The 22,998-nt window shown below is 48.3% G+C and overlaps 1 protein-coding gene across 1 annotated transcript in view; it reads left to right on the forward strand.

Moving 5' to 3' along the window:
• Positions 1-22,653, forward strand: part of RGS9 (regulator of G protein signaling 9) — a 36,337-nt gene extending 13,684 nt beyond the window's left edge. Inside the window, exons 2-17 of the mRNA XM_014310208.2 lie at positions 256-352; positions 2,433-2,483; positions 2,648-2,754; positions 3,196-3,247; positions 4,771-4,829; positions 5,228-5,304; positions 7,143-7,224; positions 8,133-8,204; positions 13,955-13,984; positions 14,566-14,627; positions 16,786-16,899; positions 17,773-17,888; positions 18,759-18,846; positions 19,359-19,497; positions 20,084-20,169; positions 22,362-22,653. Of these exons, the coding sequence (XP_014165683.2) occupies positions 256-352; positions 2,433-2,483; positions 2,648-2,754; positions 3,196-3,247; positions 4,771-4,829; positions 5,228-5,304; positions 7,143-7,224; positions 8,133-8,204; positions 13,955-13,984; positions 14,566-14,627; positions 16,786-16,899; positions 17,773-17,888; positions 18,759-18,846; positions 19,359-19,497; positions 20,084-20,169; positions 22,362-22,533 (1,404 nt within the window). The 3' untranslated portion in view covers positions 22,534-22,653. The remainder of the gene's footprint in view (positions 1-255; positions 353-2,432; positions 2,484-2,647; positions 2,755-3,195; positions 3,248-4,770; positions 4,830-5,227; positions 5,305-7,142; positions 7,225-8,132; positions 8,205-13,954; positions 13,985-14,565; positions 14,628-16,785; positions 16,900-17,772; positions 17,889-18,758; positions 18,847-19,358; positions 19,498-20,083; positions 20,170-22,361) is intronic.
• Positions 22,654-22,998: the final 345 nt, after the last annotated feature.

The raw sequence follows: 22,998 nt of genomic DNA on the forward strand, positions 1-22,998 counted from the left end.
CACACACACACACACCTGGCCCTGATAGGCCAAGGAAACAAAACACCATGAATTTGGGTGAACAATCTCCATATTGCATTCTACTTTTGCACAAACACAGGCACAGCAAATGATAAGAATTGGTTTTCCTCTCTCTGATGTTCAGAGAATGTGAATCTCAGAAATAACCTTGGGAAGAATTGTGCCTTGCTTTTCTCTGTGAGGAGAAATGTGGCTGCACATCCCATCCCATCCATCCCATCTCCTGCTTTGCAGATTGAAGCTCTCATGATGGAGATGCAGAGCCCAGACACAGGAATCAAGACACAGGCACAGCCAGTGATGGTCACCAGCATCCCCCACGCTGTGACAGGTAAGAGCTGCCCTGGGGGAAGGGACTGGGCCCAGCTCAGCACAGAAAATCTGCCTGTGGCCCCCCTGGCTGTGTGCTGGAGCTCTGCTCCCAATAAATATCAGCTGTTCATCATTTGAAATGTACCTGCTCCCTTGATCTCGTTCTCACTCCTGTCTCATTTGACATTCCTACCCTTTGAATCAGACAAAAGTTGATCCCCAGGCACTCCCAGCTGTCTCCTGGGGGTTAACTCAAGTGACCTTGCCTTAGCACAGAGGTGAGGACATGCTGCAGCCTCCAGACCTCTCGTGCTCCCAGTGAGGCTGGATCCCAAATAAAGATAAATATTAAAATCCAATTAAAACAAGCAGCCTGGAGGCAGACTGAAAGATGGTACTTCAGAAACGAGCAATTAACAATTAGTCTCCCTTTTCATGTTTACTGCTAGTAATAATTTTTCTTGAGTAGGCAGGAAAAGAACAAAATATTCAACCCACTTGTGTGCCTGTAAATGACAGCTTTGCCTCCCTCAAGGAGGCTGGAGGAGCAGCAGACAGGAGCTGAGCTGTGCCATGTGCAGGGTTCCAGGCAGCTTTTCTCACAGCCTCCTTGTGCCTGCTGCTCCTTTCACCAGGCACCAGCAGCACTCTGCTCCCCTGCTCTCCAAGCCTCCACAAAAGCTCTTGTGAGGAATCCCCTGCTATAAATATTCACACATACTCCATATCCTCCTCCTGCTTCCATCTTTCTTCTGCATTTGGAAATTCAGAACAAAAACTCCCACTGAAACAAAGTGAGTTCGCTCCAGGCAAGTCAAGAGAATTCCCCCACTGTGTTTGCAAAGCCTGGCTGGCTCAGTGTGTTGTTTGCCCCAATTTTTTGTTTAAAAAAAGAGGCTGCAGAGGCACTGAAGTCCATTGCCCATGGGAAGAGGCAGTGAGTGTAGGGATTTTTCAGAAAATATCATGGTGACAGTTAAATGCAGTGAAAGTCAGTCAAATGGCTCACAAATAAACCTCAATGTTAGATGTGCACCTTTGGGGGAAAGTGCTTACAGAGGGAGCTGTCTAGATATGAGTGATGAGATAATCCTTTAATTTTATCTATTTCAGGAAGCAGGCAGTAGGATAAGAGCTCTGAGCCCCTATTAGAAAGTTAAGTCATCACTGCAATGTCAAGAAAGGTCAACACCTCAGTCTGCAGTCAAGGGGGAGGTTTGGAGGAAAAGCCAGTAACTGGTCAGGGAACAAGTCCTTTTTTGGCCTCTTTAAATGGAAAGAAGTTCTGAAATTTGCCCCCCAGAACATAAAACTAAATACTAAAACATAAAACCAAATAATAAATAATACTAAATAATACTAAAATATAAAATACTAGAACGTAAAACTAAAACTGCTGGAGGTTTATGCTGCCTGTGGTGGGTACAACTGCTCACAGTGCAACAAAAGAACTGGGAGAGATAAAATGTGTGTGAATTTGATAAATCCTGTGACCACTGCAGCTTGGATCTGAGATTTGGACATCCCTTCTGCCCATTAGGGGACTCTTAGAGGATCAGGCACTGGTGTTTACAAAACTGGGACAGGACTGTGTGTGACCGTGTTCACAGGGGCCCGAGGATGAGGGAAGAGACGAGGATCTGACTCCATGTTTCAGAAGGCTTGATTTCTTATTTTATCATATATATTATATTAAAATTATACTAAAAGAATAGAAGAAAGGATTTCAGCAGAAGGCTAGCTAAGAATAGAAAAAGAAGGAATGATAACAAAGGCTTGTGGCTCAGATTCTTTGTCTGAGCCAGCTCACTGTGATTGGCCATTAATTAGAAACAACCACATGAGACCAATCACAGATGCACCTGTTGCATTCCACAGCAGCAGATAACCATTGTTTACATTTTGTTCCTGAGGCCTCTCAGCTTCTCAGGAGGAAAAATCCTGAGGAAAGGATTTTTCATAGAAGATGTCTGTGACACTGTGCCCTCATGGGATCCAGAGCACAGTGAGGGGTGAGCACTGGAGAGTCTCTTTCCCCTCATGGATTTGGGCACATTCCTGATTTCAGTGCCTGACCTTTGCTTTGTTTTGCCTTGCAGGTAATGATATAATGCAGTGGATCCTTCAGCGCTTGCAGATCACTGCAGAAGGTGGGTAAAAATGTGAAAATTGAGCCTTTCCCAGCTTCCAGTCATAAAATTAAGCTCTCAAACAGCAAAACCTTTTCGTTGAATTCTCCCCTGCATAAGAGCTCACTTTTAATTCCAGTGAAGTGTTTCTGTGCAATGAGAACATCTGCATTCTCCATTTTCAGAGGCACTCCACCTGGGAGACCTGTTTGTCAAATACGGATATATCTACCCTCTCCAGGAGCCAAAGAACCTCACCCTGAGGGCAGATGGCAGCCTCTACAGGTTTCAAGTGAGTTGCAGCTCCTTGAGAAGGAGTTCAGCACTAGTTTTTATTAAAAGCAGGCAGCTGGGGCACTTCCCAGGAGCTGTGCAGGAGGAAGGAGAAGACTCTGAGAAGTCTGAGATTGCAGTTTACAGGGAAACTGTGATATTTTCTTCAGTGATATTAGTGTACTTGTTCAGCCTAAAAATAGCTGTGCTTTCCTCCAGAGAGTGTTTTCCCTTCCAGATCTTAAAGCAGCAAATGGAATTGCTGGCTGGACATAGATGATGTGGGGGCACTGAATAATGAATATTCAAAAAGCACAGTAAGAACAGGATGGCATTGAGGTTCATGGCTGGACTCTTTCCACTGCTATCAGTGGGAAATCAGGATATTCCTGATACTTGGAATGAGGAGTCCATAAGTTCAGGGCCTGTGTGCACTAACAGGAGGCTCCTTTCCTTGCAGACCCCTTATTTCTGGCCAGTGCAGGGCTGGGCTGCTGATGACACTGACTATGGTGAGTGGTGGCACTGCATGTGCCCAGGGTGTGGGTTTGTCACACAGCCCAGGGGTGCCCAGGGATGTGGGTTTATCCCAAAGTCCAGGGATATGGGTTTTTCACCCAGTCCAGGGGTGTGGATTTGTCCCACAGTCCAGTGTAGTGGTGTTTGCAGCGGTTTCAGGACGAGGGAAGAGATGAGAATCTTGAATTTATGTTTCAGAAGGCTGATTTATTATTTTATGATATATATTATATTAAAATAAAATTATATACTAAAACTATACTAAAAGAATAAAAGAAAAGATTTCATCAGAAAGCTTGAAAAGAAAAGAATGATAATAAAATCTTGTGACTGACCAGAGAGTTCAAGACAATTAGACTGATTAGCCATTAATTAATCACATGAGACCAATCGAGATGCACCTGTTGCATTCCACAGCAGCAGATAATTATTATTTACATTTTGTTTCTGAAGCCTCTCAGCTTCTTAAGAAAAAGGATTCTAATGAAAGGATTTTTCATGAAATATGTCTGTGACAGTCCAGGGGTGCCCAGGGGTGTGGGTTTGTCCCCCATCCAGGGGTATCCAGGTGTGTGGGTTTGTCCCGCTGTCCTCTTCCACACCTGCTCTTCCTGTTCTTGTGCTGCATCTCCACTCACAATGACCAGCCCTGGCATTTTTTCTTCATGCTGTTTTGTGAATAATTCTCAGTAATGGTGAATTGAGGGTGTGACCATCTTGTGGTGGCCTTGATGAGAGAAAGTGCTGAAGCTCTGCTGTTCCACTAAGATCCATCACACAGGAGCACATCTGAATTACCTTGCTGGGGAGGGAAGGCTTTAAGCACAAGATTAGATTTCCCTGAGCAGTTGTGTTCCTGGATCTGAGCCCAGGGCTGTCTTCCTGTAGGTTTGGATCAAGCCCTGCCTTCAGAGATGGTTGGTTTTTTTTCTTTGTAAAAAGCACAGTGACTTCCAATATCTCCTGATGTTTTTTTCCATATAAATCTCTTGCCTTTATGATGCTTTTTGTTGTAGAGCTGATCATGAATCTTGGGCTGATCAGCTGGGTTTGCTCCTGTGAGCTGTGCAGTTCACAGACTGATTTGTCCATGCCAGGGTTGTCCTCTGTTGCTTTTATCTGCATTGTGCTGTAGATTTTCCAAGGAAATAAAAAAGCCTTGTTTAGATTGGAATGTTTTTATTACGACTTGAGCAAAAAACACTGCCTTGTGCTCAGAAAACTTGGAGGTCAAGCTCTGAGGAGCCTCAGCACCTGGGAGGTTTGGTTCAGTGTCCCCTGACCCATGGAAGCCTGGCTGAGTTCCCCAGGGACGGGTGGCAGAAGGCACACACTGCCTGTCCTGCCTGGGCATCAGTGCCATCCCAAAAGCACCAAGTCCTTTTCACTGAGCTTTTGTGAGCTTGGAGCTCATGCCTGGGAAGATATTGTAGCAGACAAAAGCTCCTGTGTTTGTAATGTGGGTAAATTTATAAATATTGTTGGACTGACTGCTAATTTGCTTCTACCTCCACAGCAATTTATCTAGCAAAGAAGAACATTAAAAGGAAAGGGATTTTGGAAGAATATGAAAAGGTGAGGAGACACTGCACTTGTTCCATTACAAGACCCTCATTTGCTACAACTTAAGCCCTTTGTTGCTAATGAGTGGGGCGCAGCAAAAAAAATCACCTCTTCAATTGCATGAGGTGTTCCTGCAGCTGTATCAAAAGCCAGCATTTTGCAAGTGAAAAAAACACCCAGTACAGAAAACTCCTGTGAAGTCAATTATAATTTTAGCAGGGGTAATTGCTCTCCTTGCAATGGTATTTTTGAACTGTTGCAATTCTTGTAATTACGTGCAGAACAATCCAGATTTCTTGGCTCAGTGGCCAGCCTGGCCTCGTTGAACTATGGAGAGTCAAGAAAACCCCAGCATGGGAGTGCCCTGGTCAGAATTTTCACACTAAACTGCTTTGTTATTTTTATTCCAGGAACATTACAACATGCTCAATCAAAAAATAAACTACAAGTGGGATTTTGTCATTATGCAGGCCAAGGAGCAGTATAAGTGAGTTGAATTGCATTCCCTTGTTTGCATCACTGGGGAGGGTGTGAGGAGCAGAGCTTGGCGGGCTTAGTGCACAGTTCAATCACACATTAAAAACACCAAAATGCCTTTAAAATGGCTTGGAGTGGAGGTTTAGGTTTTGCACTTGATGTGGTTCTGTGAAGAAGTTGGGTCCTGATGCTGCAAGCCCTAATTAAAAACAACTTCATTTAGCTCAGTGTTCTCCATGAGGATTTGTGGATCAGGCCCTGGACTTTGGGCCTGTTGCTGGTCTGGGTCAGGAGTTTCTGGCACATCTCTCAGCTGAATGGAGAATCAAGAAGCAGTAAATGGTCCCAGCAGGGACTTCTGCAGAAAACTGAAGTGGATACTTCAGTACCTAGCTAAAATAACTTGATTTTAGAACTGAAACCTTCAAATTCCCAGGAAACTTGGTGAACATGAGATGGGAATATTCTCTTAGAGATCTTTCCTGTTTCTGTGGACCCCTCTTACCTTCCTTTACCTCCTGGCAGGGCAGGCAGTGCCTCTGCTGCTCAGCAGCCTCTGTGTTCCCTGGGCTGGCAGCCAAGTCCTGGGAGTGCAGCTCATCAGATAACTCTCATTAAACACGAGACTGTTGTTCTTGTAAATTGAGGGCAGACTTGGGCTGAGAGATGCCAAATGCAGTTTCAAAGTTAGATCCCCAGCCTGTGTCTGAAGCAGTAGATTAAACTTGTCTGAGGCTGTTTGATGGTGCTGCTGGGGCAGACTGGTGCAGAGCACCCACCCTGTAACCACAGCAGGGAGGCCACATGCAAACAGCCTGCTGGGAAGGTTCCCTTCCCCATTCTAAATCCCAAATTGTGCTCAGGACTTTTCTGGGAAAGAATGAGTTGGTCCAAGCCCAAACCATGCTAGTGCCTCTTCTGTTTAATTGTGGAGGTGATTTGGGTTTTAGTGCCTGGGAACCCTCCTCAGAACCATTTCCAAGCAGTTTCTCTGAGAAATGCCTCTGCTTTACTGAGAGACAGGGATGAGACGTGTCCAGGGTGTATCTCTGGGTGGCAGCCCTTGGGGACATGGGACAGGGACAAAGGTGAAGCAGCAGGACTGGGGGCAAGTCAGCAGAGAGGCTGTGTGCCTAAGGAGAAGGGTGTGATGGTGTTCACAAGGGTCCCAGGACAAGGGGAGAGATGAGAATCTTGACTCCATGTTTCAGAAGGCTGAATTTTATTATTTTATGGTATATATTATATTATTTTATGATGTATGTTATATTTTATGATATATATTATATTAAAACTATACTAAAAGAATAGAAGAAAGGATTTCATCAGAAGAAAGGAAAGGAAAGGAAAAAGGAAAGGAGAAAGGAAAGGAAAAAGGAAAAGGAAATCTTGTGACTGACCAGTGAGTCTGAGCCAGCTGACTGTGATTGGCCTTTAATTAAAAACAACCACATGAGACCAATCAAAGATGCACCTGTTGCATTCCACAGCAGCAGATAATCATTGTTTGCATTTCATTTCTGAGGCCTCTCAGCTTCTCAGGAGAAAAGATCCTAAGGAAAGGATTTTTCATAAAATGTGTCTGTGCCAGAAGGGGATGTGTCTGCTCCCAGCTCAGCTCAGGAAGATGATGATGATTTCTCAAAAGCCAGTCACATGTGGCCATGTGAAGATGATGTGCAGCCCAGAATTAGCCAGGACAGGATGTGGGCAGGGTGGCATCAGGGCAGCAGTGGCACAGTCAGGCCAGGACCCACGGGGCACTGCAGGCTGGGGGTGTGCCCTGCTTCTCATCCCACTGATTTATGAGGGCAAAATCGCTGAATTCCCCTGTTCTTGGCTTTGCAGGGCAGGGAAGGAGCGGAAGAAGGAGGACAGGTATGCTCTGGACTGCCAGGAGAGAGCCTACTGGCTTGTGAACAGAACTCCTGTGAGTAGGGGGGGACAGGGTGACTGCAGTGACTCGTGGTGCCCTCCCTGCAGCCACCTGGGACAAACTCCCATGTGGAAAGGGCTGAGTGCCTGGGCAGGGCCAGCCCAGAGCTGCCCTGAGTCCCCACCACCTTCCCTTGGTATCTCTGGCTGGGGTCTGTGTACAAATCACAAATGGGATGGGGCTGCTGGGAACGTGCCTTGAGCTGGTTTATTTTCCAGCCCCAGCCTCATTACACGGTTATGACTTTGGGAAGATGCCACCAGCTCACATCTCAGGCAGCAGACAAAGAACTCAATGTTACAACTCACTTTAAAAGTTTTTTGACCAATCACACAAAGCAGAAGCACATTGACAGTAGTTCTATCCAATCACGGTAAGCACAGGTACCTGTGGTTAAAACAATGCTTGCTTATTTCAAATACAATCCCTGCTTGTAAGCCTTAAAACACAATGCACAGAGCTCCATTATTTTTAATTAAGCTTCAAACTTCCTAATATCTTGCTAGATAAACTTTTCTGTAGCTTAGGGAGTTATTCTAGACAAGCATTAATACACAGACCATTGTTCTATTTGTCCTTGCTTTTCTACTTTGTAGATAATTTTTCTGCTGACCAATCTCATGAGTACTGCTTGGCTCTAATCACAGTTCTGCTGTCTCTGAGGCCTGCCTTTTGCAGCTTTCCCAAACCCCTCTGATTTTGTGGATTCCCACAATTGGTTGTTCCCAAAGCTGCAAGGGACAGAGGTCCAGCTGCAGCTTGGAGAGGGGCATTGCCAAATCTGGGGGTTCCCAAGGCACTGCTGGCTGGGAGCTGCTGCCAGTGGAGGCCTGGGGGTCTCCTCCTGCATTTGTGCCTTTAAACCAAATGACTTACAAAGCTTTGTTTGTTGTTCACCACAGCCAGGCATGCTGAGCGCCCTCGAGTATGGAATTGACCGAGTCACAGATCCCAATGAAAATAAGGTAAACCAGGTGAGACAGGGTTGGTTTTTATTTACACACCTAGTGAATTTGCCTGGGAGGACCCAGAAAATGTCCCTGGGGTTGTCATTTTTTGGGCACTGCAGGCTGAGTGTGACAGCTCAGCTCTAACAGCTGAACAGGGCAGAGGTTGAGGCTCTCTCACCCAGGAGGTGAGGCCCTCACAATAGGCTTTGGCAGCTTCTTCTGCCCTGAAAAGGCTTTGTCAGCTTTCCTGCCACGCCAGTTAGTGTGAGTGCTTGGCTGCAGGACATGTTTGCTTTGCTGGTGAAGCTGAACTGAGGAATCCTCTGTCTCCAGGTGCTCCTTTGTATGAGTGCTGAATGAACTTTGGGGGGTGTAAAGGGTCAGTGCGGAGATCCAGGTTTAAAATCAAATTACAGAACACCTCCCAGAGGGTAATTAATGTGTGGTAAGAAGATGAAGAAGTTGGTGTGGTGGAGACAACAAAATGTTTTGGAGACACAAAATGTTGCCAAAAATGCATATTGTAGACCATAAAGAAACAGAATCAGTAAATGGAGAGTGTGAGGGCTGTAAATGGGTGAACTGGTCTGAAATCACACAGATCCAGTCAGTGGGTGAGGAGCTGGAGCTGCTGTTCCCTTTCCTCATCAGCCCTCTGAGATGATCCTGTCTTTGTGCCTTTAACAATGTTCATTTGGAAACAAAGTCAAAACATCTCACAATTCAATGCAAATGTTGCTGCCATCACCCTCACAGTGCTCCCACAACTTCCCATCCCTGTAGCAGCCTTTAAACATCTCCAGCCAAGGCAGGATAATTGCTTTGGCCAGCTGTGTTCTGTTGCTATAGAGACTGAAAAGGAGCAAAGTGTAGGCTTGGGGTGTATTTTATTTTTTTTTTCTTGCTGTAAGTAGCAGCTGCTGAAAAGCCTTTTTCTTTTTTTCTCTTTTTTAAGAGTAAAGAAGTAGTGGAAAGGGAGAGGGATAGAAAGAGGAGTGAGCCAACTTCTCACCCACAGTTTTACAGCTGACATGGAAGGGATTTTAGGTTTGCAAACTGCCTGAAGAGCTGCCAGTGCCTGGTAGCACAGGGGGAGGGAGCTGAGGGATCTCTGCCACTTCCCCCCTGGCCATGAGGGACAGGGGAGGCTCCAAGGAGGGCAGAAGCCAAAGGACACCAGCTTTGGGGTGACTTTCCTGCCCTTCTCCTTCTCTGAGCTGTGCCTCCCCTCTGGAAGAAGAAGAGGGAAGGTTCTCCTTGCTCCTCTTGCTTTTGAAGGAGTGGTTGAGAATACAAGAGACAGCCAAGAGCCCTCATGGAGCCACCTTTGGACCAGCAGCTTTATTTTTGTCCTCTGCTCTCACCAACACCTGTGGCTCAGCAGCCTTTGGAAGGGCCAAGCTCTGCTTTGTGTCCCTGCACAAAGAATGGGCCAACCTCTGATTTGTGTCCCTGCTCCTCCTCAATCTACCCTCACTTTGTTGGCCAAATTATGGAGTTTTTTAATCTTGGCTGTTGAGAAGGAAAGAAAAGAATGAATTCCTGATTTCTTTGAAGCTGACATTAGCATGAACATCTCTCCTTCTCTTGCTCTGACCCTTTGGTGGGCTGCTCCTCCCTCACAGATAGAGTCCTCTGGTGCTCAGAATCATTTGAAACATTTTTATTACTGATCCATGGGCAAACCTCGTGCTTACAATGAGTTTGGGGTTGTGGATGGGCAGGAGGAGTCAGGCAGCAGTAGCCACCCATTGAACAGCTAATTAAGGGGTGTTTTAGCCTTTCTTTGCTGGCTCAGGCTCACACCAAGCCTCAGTGCTTGAGAATGAGCCCTGAGTGCCTGCAGGAACCTGCACAGCCTCTGCCTCTGGAACCTGAGTCTTTCTGAAAGAGCTTTAGCTGTCCCAAAAATCTCTGTGCTGCTGAGTGAAGTGCCCTGGTTTGTTGTGTGCAGCAAATCAGCCACAGATCAACGAGTCACTGCTGGCCTTTGATTTCATAAATCCCTGCCAGTTTCATGATAAAGTTCTGCTGCATCATCACAAGTTTGGAAAGCACAGGGAGATAAACAGGGGGAAAATGAACAAAGCTGGGGGCAGATTTGATTTCCAGCTGCAGGGCTGGATGCACCAGCACAGTGGAGATGAGTGTTGGGATGATCCAATGCCAGAGTCAGGATTTGCCTCTGCAGGCTCTCAGTACGGGGAGCAGGGCTGCGCTGAGCAGGGGGGATGGGGTGGGCAGAGGCAGCTGGGGTGCACTTTGCAGGGTTGGAGGGGCAGATCTTCCTTACCCAGAGGCAGATCTCCTTGCCCAGAGCAGATCTTCATGCCCAGAGGCAGATCTCCTTGCCCAGAGGCAGATCTCCTTGCCCAGAGGCAGATTTTCCTTGCCCAGAGGCAGATTTTCCTGCCCAGAGGCAGATCTTCCTTACCCAGAAGCAGATCTTCTTTGCCTAGAGGCAGATTTTTCCTTGCCCAGAGGCAGATCTTCTTTGCCTAGAGGCAGATTTTCCTGCCCAGAGCAGATCTTCCTGCCCAGAGCTCTGGAGGGAGGCTGGGCTGCTCTGCCCCAAGCTCAGTGACCAATTCCCTGCACAGGATTCCAGGGATCAGCCTCAGCCTGCCAAGCTCTGTGCATGGAGAGTCAGGGTGGAACTGCAGTGTCCTGGTCCCAAACAAGCTCTGCACAACTTTCTTCACTCCCAGCTCCTTCCAGGCATCCACCCAAAGCTGTTTCCAGGTGTTTCTGAGCTCTGTAAACAGGGAGGTGAAAACACCATGACCATCATCTCCCCAGTGTGGTCAGGAAGCCTCCCATGGGCAGAGGAGCAAACAGGAGGCTGGGAATGAGCAGAAATCCCAGCTCTTGTAGGAGCTGTGGCCTCAGCCATGGGGATCAGCTCCAGGCAGGGCTCTGAGCAGCTCCTGGCTCTGGGATCAGCTCCAGGCTCTGGGATCAGCTCCAGGCAGGGCTCTGAGCAGCTCCTGGCTCTGCAGTGCCCAGGGAGCTCAGAGCTGGTGGCACAGGCTGTGACCAGGGCACACAGGGTGTCCCAGTGCCAGGGGGTGTCTCTGGGGTGTCACAGGATGTGGCACAGCTCGTGGCACTCACTTGGGGCAGACTGAGGCCTTGCAGTAATTGCCATGTTGGTTTGGAGGCTGCAGGGCTGGAGATAATTGGGATAAGTCACTCGTTAAGGGCATTGCAAAATTAATCTCATTATGACAAACCACTCTTTTGTTCCAAAGATGATTTCCTTCCAAATGAGGCAGAGTGGGTGGGTGGTGCAGGGCACTTTGGCACTGCTGCAGTCAGTAGTGGGGGTCAGGGAGGGTGGGCACAGCTGGCAGTGCTCAGTGGGACATGGACAGTGCTCAGGGCCACTTGCAGCAGCTCTGAACTGGGAACTGGGGGCACTGGGAGAAAGGGAAATGAAATTATGAGCAGCTCTGGGCTGAAATAGCTGAGATTCCTCCCAGTTACTGCTGATTTGAGAACTGGAAGGGGCTGAGCACAGCCAGCACCTGCAGCCTCCCAGGGTGTTCAGCAGTAGGGTCCCCTTGGATTTGCTGCAGTTCAGTTTGTGCCACTGCTCAGAGAAGCTCAGCCCCATTCTGGGGGTGCTTTGGCAAATCCCCTCCCCACCTGGAGCACCCCAGCAAAGCCCCCCTTGTTTTCCCAGGAGCAGTTGCCCTCCACACAGACTGTGCCAGGAGGGCATCCTTGCTGTCTTAAAAAAAAAAATCTTCCCTTGTTTGCTGATTTTTCTTCACCCACATATAATTTTCCTGTTGTGATGGCATTTTAATTGACCCCTTTCTGTCTCTGTATAACATTTGGCTCACTGTGTTCTCTTTCTCTTTCCCACAGCTGTTTGTCTCATGTGTGTGTGGTGTGCTGCCAGCCTCTCAGACCCCTCTAGAAGATAACACCACTTTCCTGCCACGTGAGCTGCCTTCAAGCCACTGTGCCAGCACCCACTTCTCCTTCCCCACTGCACCAGGCCTGTCTGAGGCCCCAGTTGACAAAAAAAGTGGAAGAAAATAGGGTTTTAAAATGATTTTAACGTGTTGAAATCACTGCTCTAGCCACAAGTTCCATCAAATGGAACCCTTCAGCTGGCACTTGTAAATCTGAGGAGGCCTGGTTTGTATCTCACATCCCCCAGGGAGACAGTGAACTCCTGTTGTGCAGGAGGGCACAAACACAGCTCTCCAAACAGGACACTTTAGGGCAGTAAATACAATAAATTTCTCTGTGCAAGCAGGTGATTTTTCCCTTCCATTTCTGCAGTCTGTCTGAAACAATGACATTCTAGAAATGAGGGGAAGAAATGGAAGGTGGCCTGGAATCAGGGATGCAGCTGAGAGCAGAGAAGGCTGAAAAGCTGATCCTCAGCTGCTCCATCATTTATCAGGGTGTCCCAGGAGCTTGTGAATCAGCAGGGGAGGTTGTACAGCCCTGTGAGCAAGGATCCTGCTGTCCTAGAGCTTTTTCTGTCCCCTGATGTGTCAGTCCTTTCCCCCTCTCCCACAGGGGCCAGCACAGCATCACTGCTGGGTTTGCTGCCCTGTTTGTCCCTGCTGAGATGGGCTGTGCTGCCCCTCAGAGCTGCTCATGGTATTCCCAGCAGGAAAAGCTCCCTCCCCTCACAGCACCACTGTCAGGACTTTTTTTGGTGGCCAGGCTGGGGCTGGGTCAGGGTCAGAGCTGGCTCTGAGGTGGTGCTGCAGGGATTGGGCTCTGCTGCATTTCTGGCTCCTGCTGCTGAAATGGTGAGTTCAGAACCAAGTGTCAGCAAAATGAGGGTGTTTTTCTGCCTTGTGGAGAAGAGTTTCTCCCTCCTGAGCAGGACTGGTGATGATGGTTAAAGTGCAAAAGCAGATCAGTGTCCCCACAAAGCAGCCTGGGGGAGCATCTTGCCTTTCCCAAAACAGGGGCAGTTTGGAGTTTCTGGGGAGGTGAGGGGAGAGCAGAGCTGCCTGTGCCATTCAGTACCAGAATCTTCATCCCTCATCCCTCACAAACTGCACTTCTCCAAGGCTCTCTGCAGACCCCACCTGCCATAGGGTTTGTTTGACAGGATAATTTTGGGATGCAGGTCTTGACTGAAACAGGAGCTGAGCAACTGAAACCCTTCCTGAGCCTTTAAAGGCTTGCTGGGAGCATCCCTGACTTATCCTGTCTTTCCTTCTCCCTTCTGCAGTTTATTCCACACAAATAACTGTGCTTCAAAGGAAGCTGTGTGAATAAACACCCTGCAGTTAATTCCTTGCCTTCGATTGCCTGCTCATTTGTGGATGACATGTAACATAGGCTGAGTTATTCAAATCACAACCTAAACACCCTTTGCACAGCAGATACTGCTTCTGAGGCTTTTAATTGTGGTGTTTATATTTTGCAATGTGTTGGTTCCTGTCTCCTTTAGCTAATATTGAATGATCTAATCTGTGTCTCGTAAATGAATCTATTTTAGCTCCATTAGAATAACCCCTTAATTGAAGGCATACAGGCAGCCTGTGATGGGAGAAGCAATGCTAAACAGTAAATACAGCTAATGGGACAATTTACCGTGTGGGGATGCTCTTAGCTTTGATGATACCCTGATTAGCTCAGCTGCTGTGTTTGATTTTAATTGTAATCAGAATTAATTGGAGAGCGCTGCACAACGGCAGCGCTGCAACGGTGTTTCCATGTCTAAAAAAAACCAAAAAACAAATGTAAGCACCCATCCCAATTTAATGATTCTTTTTTTTTAATATATTTTACAGAAAAATACTATGGAATTCTACAGGAGAGAGGTGAGTGGTGCTTCCCTCACTTCTCAGTGTTCATCCTGTGTGGCTCAAAGCCCTCTGTGCAGGGCATGGGCTCTTTGAAAAGCAGAATCCCTGCCTCATGGAGCTTTTATCAAATTAATTTCAGGCCATTCCCTCCCACTGCAGCTCTCCCAGTGACGGGAAGGCTCAGGCAAGGACAGACACCAGGGCTGAAATCCAATAGATCAAAATTAGTGGTGGGGAAGGCGCCAGCACAGAGACGGCCAAGAATCTATGATAATTACACGCTAAATCATCCAGAGCATTTGTAGGTGCTGAGGATGGGAGCTATTATTCAATTTCTATGTAACATGGGGAGTGCTTTTTAATTACTTGCACATTGCAAAGTGAGTTTCTGATGTTTGCAGTAATCTCAGGGAAAACAGACATTTTACTGAGACAATTCAGGGATCCTGGGGTTCCCTGGACATCCAGTAATTAGGGAAGGAGCAGTCCCTGCTGTAATTAGCACCACTACCTGGGAGAGAACCTGTCTGAGGTTTAGATAGGCCTTATCTTCAAACCTTTGTGCTCCTAACCGTGGCCATGTCTGATCCCCTCAGATCATGTACTATCAGCAGGCCATCCTGAAGACCAGAGTGAAATCTTCTGTCTCTCTTGGAGGGTAAGTCCTGATTTCCTTCTGTCCACACATTAATTAGTCTCCAGTGCTTATCTCCTGATGAGCTGATGAAGCTGTCTGCTCTGGCAGCTGGTGACTCAGCCCGGGGATCCATGTGGTGGCCCAGTGCTGTCTGGGCTGTCTGGGAGGAGGAGGAAGAGGAGGGATCAGAGTCCCAGGAGGATGAAGAGGCTCCCTGGGAGCTTTGCTGCAGAGCAGCACCAACCTCTGGGCTGAGAATCCCACTGAGATCAGGAGATGCTGACACTGCTCTGGTCAGCTGTGACGCCTGGGCACAGCCCTGCAGCCAGGGCAGGATCCAGCAGTGTGTCTGTCCTTCGGGAGGAGCAGCCAGCAGGACAGACTGACCCTCCTGTCACTGGTCCCCACCCTGGGCTGTCCCTGCCCCGTGGTGGTGCTCACCTCTGGCTGTGTAATCCTGCAGAGGGAAACAGCCTCCCCATGAGCACCCAAGCAATTAATTAGCAATTCCCCTTCCCGGTGGGAGTGTTTCCTCATCACATTCCTGATGAAGCCTCCAGCCCTGTGGAGGCACTGGTGTGTTTCCCAGAGGCATTCCTCCTGTGCTGACCAGGCTCCTTGAGGTGCAGCCCAGAGCATCTCCTGGTGCACTGCCATTGCTACCAGGGATTCCTGTCACATCTGACATAAACAGGGTGCTCAGGCCAGTTCCCTGGGGAAAACAGTCTTGGATGAATGGAATGGGTGGAAGAGAGAGTCTTCTGAGAGCCACAACGTGCAGGGCACCAGGGTTGGAGGGGCAGATCTTCTGCCCAGAGCTCTGGAGGGAGGCTGGGCTGGCCCATGCTCAGTGGCCAATTCCCTGCACAGCTCGGGGAATGTTCATTTTGTCACTGACTTCCAGGTCAGTTAAAACTCTGCTGCCTCAATTCTCCAAACTGTGAGCTGGAGCTGGGGACCCCTGGCTGCTTTCCAGGAGTTTTGTGGTGTTTCACTTTTGGCAATGGGGCTTTTCTCTCTTTAGTTCTGGTGGGATGATGCTTATCACCTAGATCAAAAATCTCAGGAGCTTTGGAACTCCAGAGTGTCAGCTGCAGGGTTGGGTCCAAATCAAATTATTATCAATGGGGATTTGAGCAGCAGCTGGGCAGTGTGCATGCTTCAGAGCATTGCAGTGATTTAGGAGAAGCTGCAAAGCACTTCAAGACCACACAGCAGTGCTGCCTGAGCTGACAGGTTTAGATTTGCTTGATCATGGGCTGGAGTGCCCAGTGCAGGTGCTGGATGCCTTGGCATTCCCAGTGGCAAGGGAGGATGGAGCAGCTGTGTGCCAGCCCTGTGGTTTGCTCTGTAGAACTGCAGGATGAGTGCCAAGGTGCCTGTTAGCAATGGGCTGCTGGACACTGCACTCCCAGCTCTGAGCACATCAAAGCACTTTGGCCTGGAAGGAATTTTAAATGCAGAAACCAGAGGTTGTTTTTTTTTTTCAAGAATGAAAAAGGGAGGCTGGAGCTAAAATTCCAGCACATTAGTGAAATCAGTTGTAATTAGAAGTCTGGCCAAGTTAGAAGGTAGGAGAAGTGTTTGTCTGGTTCCTGATGGGAGAGAGACAGCTCTGCTTTGTGCCAAGCCCTCAGAGCCACTCGCAGAGGAATGAGCCCTATGGTGGGTGATGGAGGAAAGGAGAAGCTGGGATGAGCCCTCAGCATTCCCTCACTTTCCCAGAGCTCCCTGAGTTCTCCCATGGCCCATGGGAAGGCTGAGAACCCACCTGGGTGACACAACCCCTGTGCTCCTTTCCCTGACACTTTTTCCCCAGAGCACTGCAGGATCAGGCCCTGGCCAGCTGAGAACAGGAGACAGAAACTCTCCTTAAGAGATTCCTAAATCTCTCTTCCTTAAAATAAAAAGGCAGAAGGAGGTGATGGAAGAGAGTCTTGTATCTCCTTGTATTTGAATTGACAAATTCACTGCTTCAAAAGGAGACTTCTGCTGGGAAATGGAAAAGATTACCTGAGCTAATGAATTGATTTTTCTGGGAAGGCAGGGGCCACCTTCCAGATCCCTGTGCTGAGAGTCCTGCACCTCTGAGGAGAACTGTAGTCTGTAATTTGGCTATAATGGGGCTGGCTGTAATTCTGCCTTCCAAATTCATATTTTGATTTTGGATTTGTTGCAGGGTTGTGAAGTACTCGGAGCAGTTCCTCTCCAATGATCCCATCCTGTCTGGATGTCTCCCCAGCAACCCTTGGATATCAGATGACCCTGACTTTTGGGATCTCAATGCAAAGCTGTATGTATTTCTGTTGTTTTGCCAACCTGTGGTTTACAATGACCTTTATACTGATAGAAATCAGGAAAGGGAACCACTGATTTTCGTTGTGGTATCTGATCTCTGCTCACAAACAGAGATATGTTCCCTTTCAAACTTATTTTGAAATTGGGAATACTCCATGCTGAACTTTCAGCACTGCCTTCTTCAAGTGGAGCCTTCCTTAACATCCCAGAAGTTCCTGAGCTGATGATGGGAGTGTGCACTCAGCCCTGCTGGGTGGGTCTGATCCTCCCTGGATGAGTGAAGGGTGAGTCCTGTTCCACCTTGACCAGCACTGGAATGGAACAGGAGCAGCTCAGGGTTCAGCTGCTCCCCTGGCTCTTTGCTCACCCCTCAGGCTGCTTCCTTTGGAGAGGCTTTGAGTTGGAGGCACACACTGGTGGTCCATCCCTTGGTTTTCCCTTTGGATAGGGTTTGCTAATTACACGGTGGCATCTCGGGGCTTGGAGCATCCAACATCTCAGTGGTTCTGAGAGCAATCCTGGATCCCATCAGACATCCCCAGGGGATGCCTGCACTGAGTGCCTTTATGAGAAGCAAAGCTCTGGGCAGCCACCAGTGCCTCCTCCAGGATGGGACTGAGTCACACCACAGGGCAAGGCTGGGCTGTCACTGTGAGCTGCAGAAATCCCAGTTAAATCCTCATCCCGCTGCGGCCCGAGTTGTTTAATTACAACTTACTTAGTGGGTTGACTTCAGGAGCTTATTACACCACTCTGGAAAACAAGAGAATGCTGAGAAGTCCCTTGGCACTGCAGCAAAGGGCATTTTGGTTTTAATTAATCTGCTAATTAGAGGAAGCAGCGGTGCTGTGTGTGTTCTCCCCCGCAGGGTGGAGGTGCCCACCAGGATGCGCGTGGAGCGATGGGCCTTCAACTTCAGCGAGCTGATCCGGGACCCCAAGGGCCGCCAGAACTTCCAGATCTTCCTGAAGAAGGAGTTCAGCGGTGGGTGGCAGTGTCCCTGTGTCCCCAGGCTGAGGTGACACGGCTGCTGCAGGCTGTGCAGCCAGGGCAGGCGGTTCCATCTAGTGGCACAGGACACACGGTACAGCCCGGCGCGTCCCCACCTAGGGACAGCCTCGGAGGGTTTGGATTGCGTTTTAGGAAGGAATTCTTCCCTGTGAGGGTGGGCTGGCCCTGGCACAGGGTGCCCAGAGAAGCTCTGGTGTCACCCTGATTTTTTAAGATTTTCTAAGCCTTCTGATGTTTATGTTCTTGTAGCAAACTTTCTCACACACTTTCTGTAAATAACTTATTGTTTTACATTCTTTTATGGAAGAAGAGAAATTTGATGGACTGTTTGTTTGTCCAGTGTCATTGGAGAGGTGGCACTGTCACCCTCCAATCCACTGTCACTTTTGGAAAACTATAAATGTTGGAGTCAGGGAATAAACTTCCCTTTTCTTCACCTTTAGAGCAGCGGTGTGTGCACTCGTGTTGTTTCATGTCCTATAGCGACACTCTGGCTGCCCCTGGATCCCTGGAGGTGTCCAAGGCCAGGTCAGACAGGGCTTGGAGCAGCCTGGGATGGTGGAAGGTGTCCCTGCCCATGGGACTGAGATGGACTTTCAGGTCCTTTCCACCCCAGAGCATTCCATGATTCTCTGGCTGCTCCCAGAGAAGGGAACTGGCTGAGCTCACAAGTTCTTCGAGGTGTCAGTGGGCAGAGAACAGGGGAAAGCTGTTCTCCTCTTTCAGTCAATTGGAAAGACTGGTTTGGGGCCAGCAAATTGTGCCAAACAAATCCAGGAATTATTAAATGGGATTGTGTTTTCCTCAGTCTCACTCTCTGCTGATTGTGTCCTTGTTGTACAGGAGAGAATCTGGGTTTCTGGGAAGCCTGTGAGGATCTCAAGTATGGAGATCAATCCAAGGTGAAAGAAAAAGCAGAAGAAATCTACAAGTGAGTATGAATTTTTTTCACTCTTTAACTCTTTGTGCATGAGTCCCATCACCTTCCACAGGTTCTCATTCTCCAAATGATTTATACCTAAGATTTTTACGTGTAGGCTGTTATCAGTTGTGGCTGTCTTTTGTCCCCACACAGGAAAGGAGCTTTTGGAGATGAAAGTAGAAGTGGTTTTTTTTATATATATATTTACTTTTCCTCTCTGTTCTCTGTTACATTTCAGTCTTAGGATGTAATTTAAATATCAGTGTGGAATAGCAAAGTTCTTGAGGCTACTACAATCAAAGTGAGGAGAGGCTTTTTTCTTCCAGTGAACTAAAGTTTGGCTTGTATTATGTGCAAGAGGAAGTGAGTGCACTGAGTCTCTGATGAAGAGAACATTGATTGCCCAAGATCAGGACAGCAAATTGCAGCAGGGAGCTGAAGGGACTTTTCCTTTCATGCATAGACAGGAGTCTGTGAATTCTCCAGCTGCTCATGGCACTGTTGATTCCTCCTCCTGGCAGGCTCTTCCTGGCTCCAGGAGCGAGGCGCTGGATTAACATCGATGGCAAAACAATGGGCATCACAGTCAAGGGCCTGGAGCACCCTCATCGTTATGTTCTAGATGCTGCTCAGACCCACATCTACATGCTGATGAAAAAGGTTTGTTATTTGCTGCCAGAGCCTGAAGGGGATTCCAGCCCTCTGGGCCTTCCAGTGTTCTGTCCCTTTCAAGGGCCCTTTGTTTGAAAATCCCTCAAATTTGCTGAGTGAAGCAAGTGCTGCTTCAGGCATTGGTATTTTCATGCTGCTCTTCCCCTCTCAGCCTGTCCCCAAGGTGGTGGGGGTCAGGTGGCTGCTGCAAGTCCTGCTTTCAATTCCAGCTTCCATGGAAGCAGCAGAACTGGACTGATTTTCACCCACTGATGAAAAGTTTGGCTCCTGGAACAAGCTCCTCACCTTGCAGTGACTCTGAGACCCTGCTGGCCCAAGCTAAGCTTCATTCAGATCTTTTGATCTGGGTCTTACCTGTGAAGCTTTATTGTGAGATGGAAAATCCTGGGAATTTTCCAGCCAGATGAAAGTTTAAATAGCTACATTTGCCTGAAAGATGCAAAGTCCCTTGAGCTGCTGGGGGAGATTATCCAGTTCCCAGCCTCCCTGGCTCCTGAGCAGCTGTACTTGGTGGTGATTTTAATAAGGGTGTTTGCAGCCCATAACTACCAGTGTCTCTTTTTTCTCCCAGTAGGACTCCTATGGCCGCTATTTAAAGTCTCCAATATACAAGGAAATGCTGGCCAAGGCTGTTGTGCCACAAGAGGGTGTCAAAAAAAGGCAAGTGAAACTGGCTGTAATTGTGGGGTTTGTTTTTCTTGTTGTAGCAAGGGTAGAAAAAGCCCAAGTTGCAGCAAAATTACTATGATTTAGATGTTCTCTTAATTAAATAAAATTTTGCACTGAGAAGATGCTTTGCTTTGAGACTGATGCTGCTGTTTATTCATGAGCCCTTTGGAAAAGGCTTGTGAACAGGAGTGGAGCTGCTGATTGCTCAGCTGCCTTCTCTGCTGGGTCTGCTGAGAAGGGCTGGGATTGTTGAATTAATTCAGGGCTCCTTTCCTGGAAGGAGACAGCACTGGTGTTCTGAGCATGAGAAAACTTCTGCCCACCAAACATTGGCTGCCAGAGCAGAGACAGACCCAGGGTCTGGGATAATCCATGGGATCTGTGTGGTGGTGTTTATAGAGGTTTCAGGATGAGGGAAGAGATGAGAATCTTGACTTTGTGTTTCAGAAAGTTGATTTATTATTTTATGATATATATTATATTAAAAGAAAATGATCTATTAAAACTATACTAAAGAAATAGAAAAGAAACATAAGAAAGCTAGCAAAAAAAGAAAGAATAGAATGATAATAAAATCTTGTGACTGCTTACAGCTTTGACACAAGTAGCTGTCATTAGTTATCAAGTAAAAACAACTCACATAGACCAATATAAAATGCACTTGTTGTATTCCACAGCAGCAAATAATTATTGTTTACATTCATTTCTGAAGCTTCTTAGCTTCTCAGAAGAAACAATCCTGTCAAAAAGATTTTTCATAAAATATGTCTGTGACAATCTGCTCATCTCTGCCTGGACAAAGCTCACCCCTGGTGTCAGGGAAGGTGGCAGGCATTGGGGAACAAGCAGCACCTTGTGAGTGACAGCTGGCACAAGGTGAATAGCATTGGAAATGGCTTTTTCCCAGCAAGATGAAGGTTATACAGCAAATTCAGGCCAACTGAGCTGCAGCTGCTCCTAAAGCTGAGCATGCAGTGCCAGACTGCTTGGTTTTTCTTTCTCTGTTCCACTCATCAACCTAGCAGGCAAGAAAGAGGAATCATGGACTTTCACACTGTTGTTTCATCTAAAGCCTGTTTTAAGTCAGTGGGAAAAGCCCTGCTGCTGCCTGGCCTGGGGTTAGGTCAGTTGTTCCCTGAGCCACACATCCCCAGGTCACTGGCACAACCTGGCTGATCCCAGTGATCCTGCCTTGGTGTTTGCTTGTTCTGGACCCCCCAAACCTCAGCATCCCATTAAACTGATCCTGCCTTGGTATTTGTCAGTGCTTGTTCTGGACCCCCCAAACCTCAGCATCCCATTAAGCTGGAGCTGATGCCTCATGCAGAGGTGGGTTAGCACCTGTTCCCACTGCTGGGCATTGCTGAAGCAGGCTGTAGGTGTTTTTTGGGGGCATCACAAACACCAGGAACACCCACACTGGTCCCTGCCTTGATCTTCCCAAGGGCACTAGAGAAAACTCCACTGATGGGAGTTGTTTGGCTTCACCCTGAGTGTGAGTTATGTGCAAACACAACAAAGGAGTGATGTGGGTGTGACCACGTTCACAGGGGTCTGAGGATGAGGGAAGAGATGAGGATCTGACTCCATGTTTCAGAAGGCTTGATTTATTATTTTATGATAAATATTATATTAAAACTATACTAAAAGAATAGAAGAAAGGATTTCATCAGAAGGCTAGCTAAGAATAGAATAAGAAAAAATGATAACAAAGTCTTGTGGCTCAGGCAGAGAGTCTGAGCCAGCTGAATGTGATTGGCCATTAATTAGAAACAGCCACATGAGACCAATCACAGATGCACCTGTGGCATTCCACAGCAGCAGATAACCATTGTTTACATTTTGTTCTTGAGGCCTCTCAGCTTCCCAGGAGGAAAAATCCTAAGGAAAGGATTTTCCATAAAAGATGTCTGTGACAATGTGGGTCTGCTCTGAGTGATGGGCTCTGCTCTGAGCCCCCGCACAGCTCGGGCCCTGGAGTCCCTCAGCAGCAGACTTGGGACACTTTTAGCAGTCCTGACGCTTGTGTGTGACACTGACTCACCCCGTGCTGTTTAAAGCACCTTGCACTCCTTTGGCCATCTCTGTGTCCCAGCTTGTCCTGCTGGGTCACTTCGCTTGCCAGGGGGAGGTTTTGGTGCCCTTCTCCTCAGTAACCCTGTCCTTGCCCTCTCTCTGCCCAGCACGGGTTTGTTCGGACGCCGCCACCTGCGCTCCAGCCCCAGCCCCATCATCCTGAGGCAGCAGGAGGAAGAGGCCAAGGCCAGGGAAGCCGCCAACACCGTGGACATCACGCAGGTCATGAGCAAGCTGGATCGCAGGAACCAGCTCCAGAAGGAAGCTCCTCCCAAGTAGGCTCTGAGCCCCGCAGGGAAAAGACAAGGCGAGGCTGGGCTGAGCTTCGTCTCCCCTTCCTGAAGGTGTCAGTGCTGCTTTAGCTTTCCCAGGCCGGCTCTGGACTCTGCTTCCCACTCGTTGCCATGGCTGCTGGAGAGCAGATGTCCCTTCCCGGGCAGTGCCAGGCTGCTGCTGTGCCAGGCTCGGGGGGCAGCCCCCCGCACAGCTCGGAGGGGAGATGCCTCCTGCTGCCCCCACAGCCCCGGGAGGCTGCAGAGCCCGCCTGCCTGTCCCTGCTGCTCCAGGGCAGGCCAGAGCTGTGCCCTGGTGGGTTCAGACCAGCCTGCCCTGGCCTGAAGGGGATGAGCCTGCGGGGAGCAGGGTGAGGTGACCCAGCCCAGAGTGTCCCTGCTGGCCTTCACCCCATGGGGGGCTCTGCACCCTCCCAGGGGCTGCATCTGGTACCCCCTGAGAGGAGCACAC

The sequence above is a fragment of the Geospiza fortis genome, unplaced genomic scaffold (assembly GCF_000277835.1).
Source record: "Geospiza fortis unplaced genomic scaffold, GeoFor_1.0 scaffold153, whole genome shotgun sequence".
Classification (NCBI taxonomy): Eukaryota; Metazoa; Chordata; class Aves; order Passeriformes; family Thraupidae; genus Geospiza; species Geospiza fortis.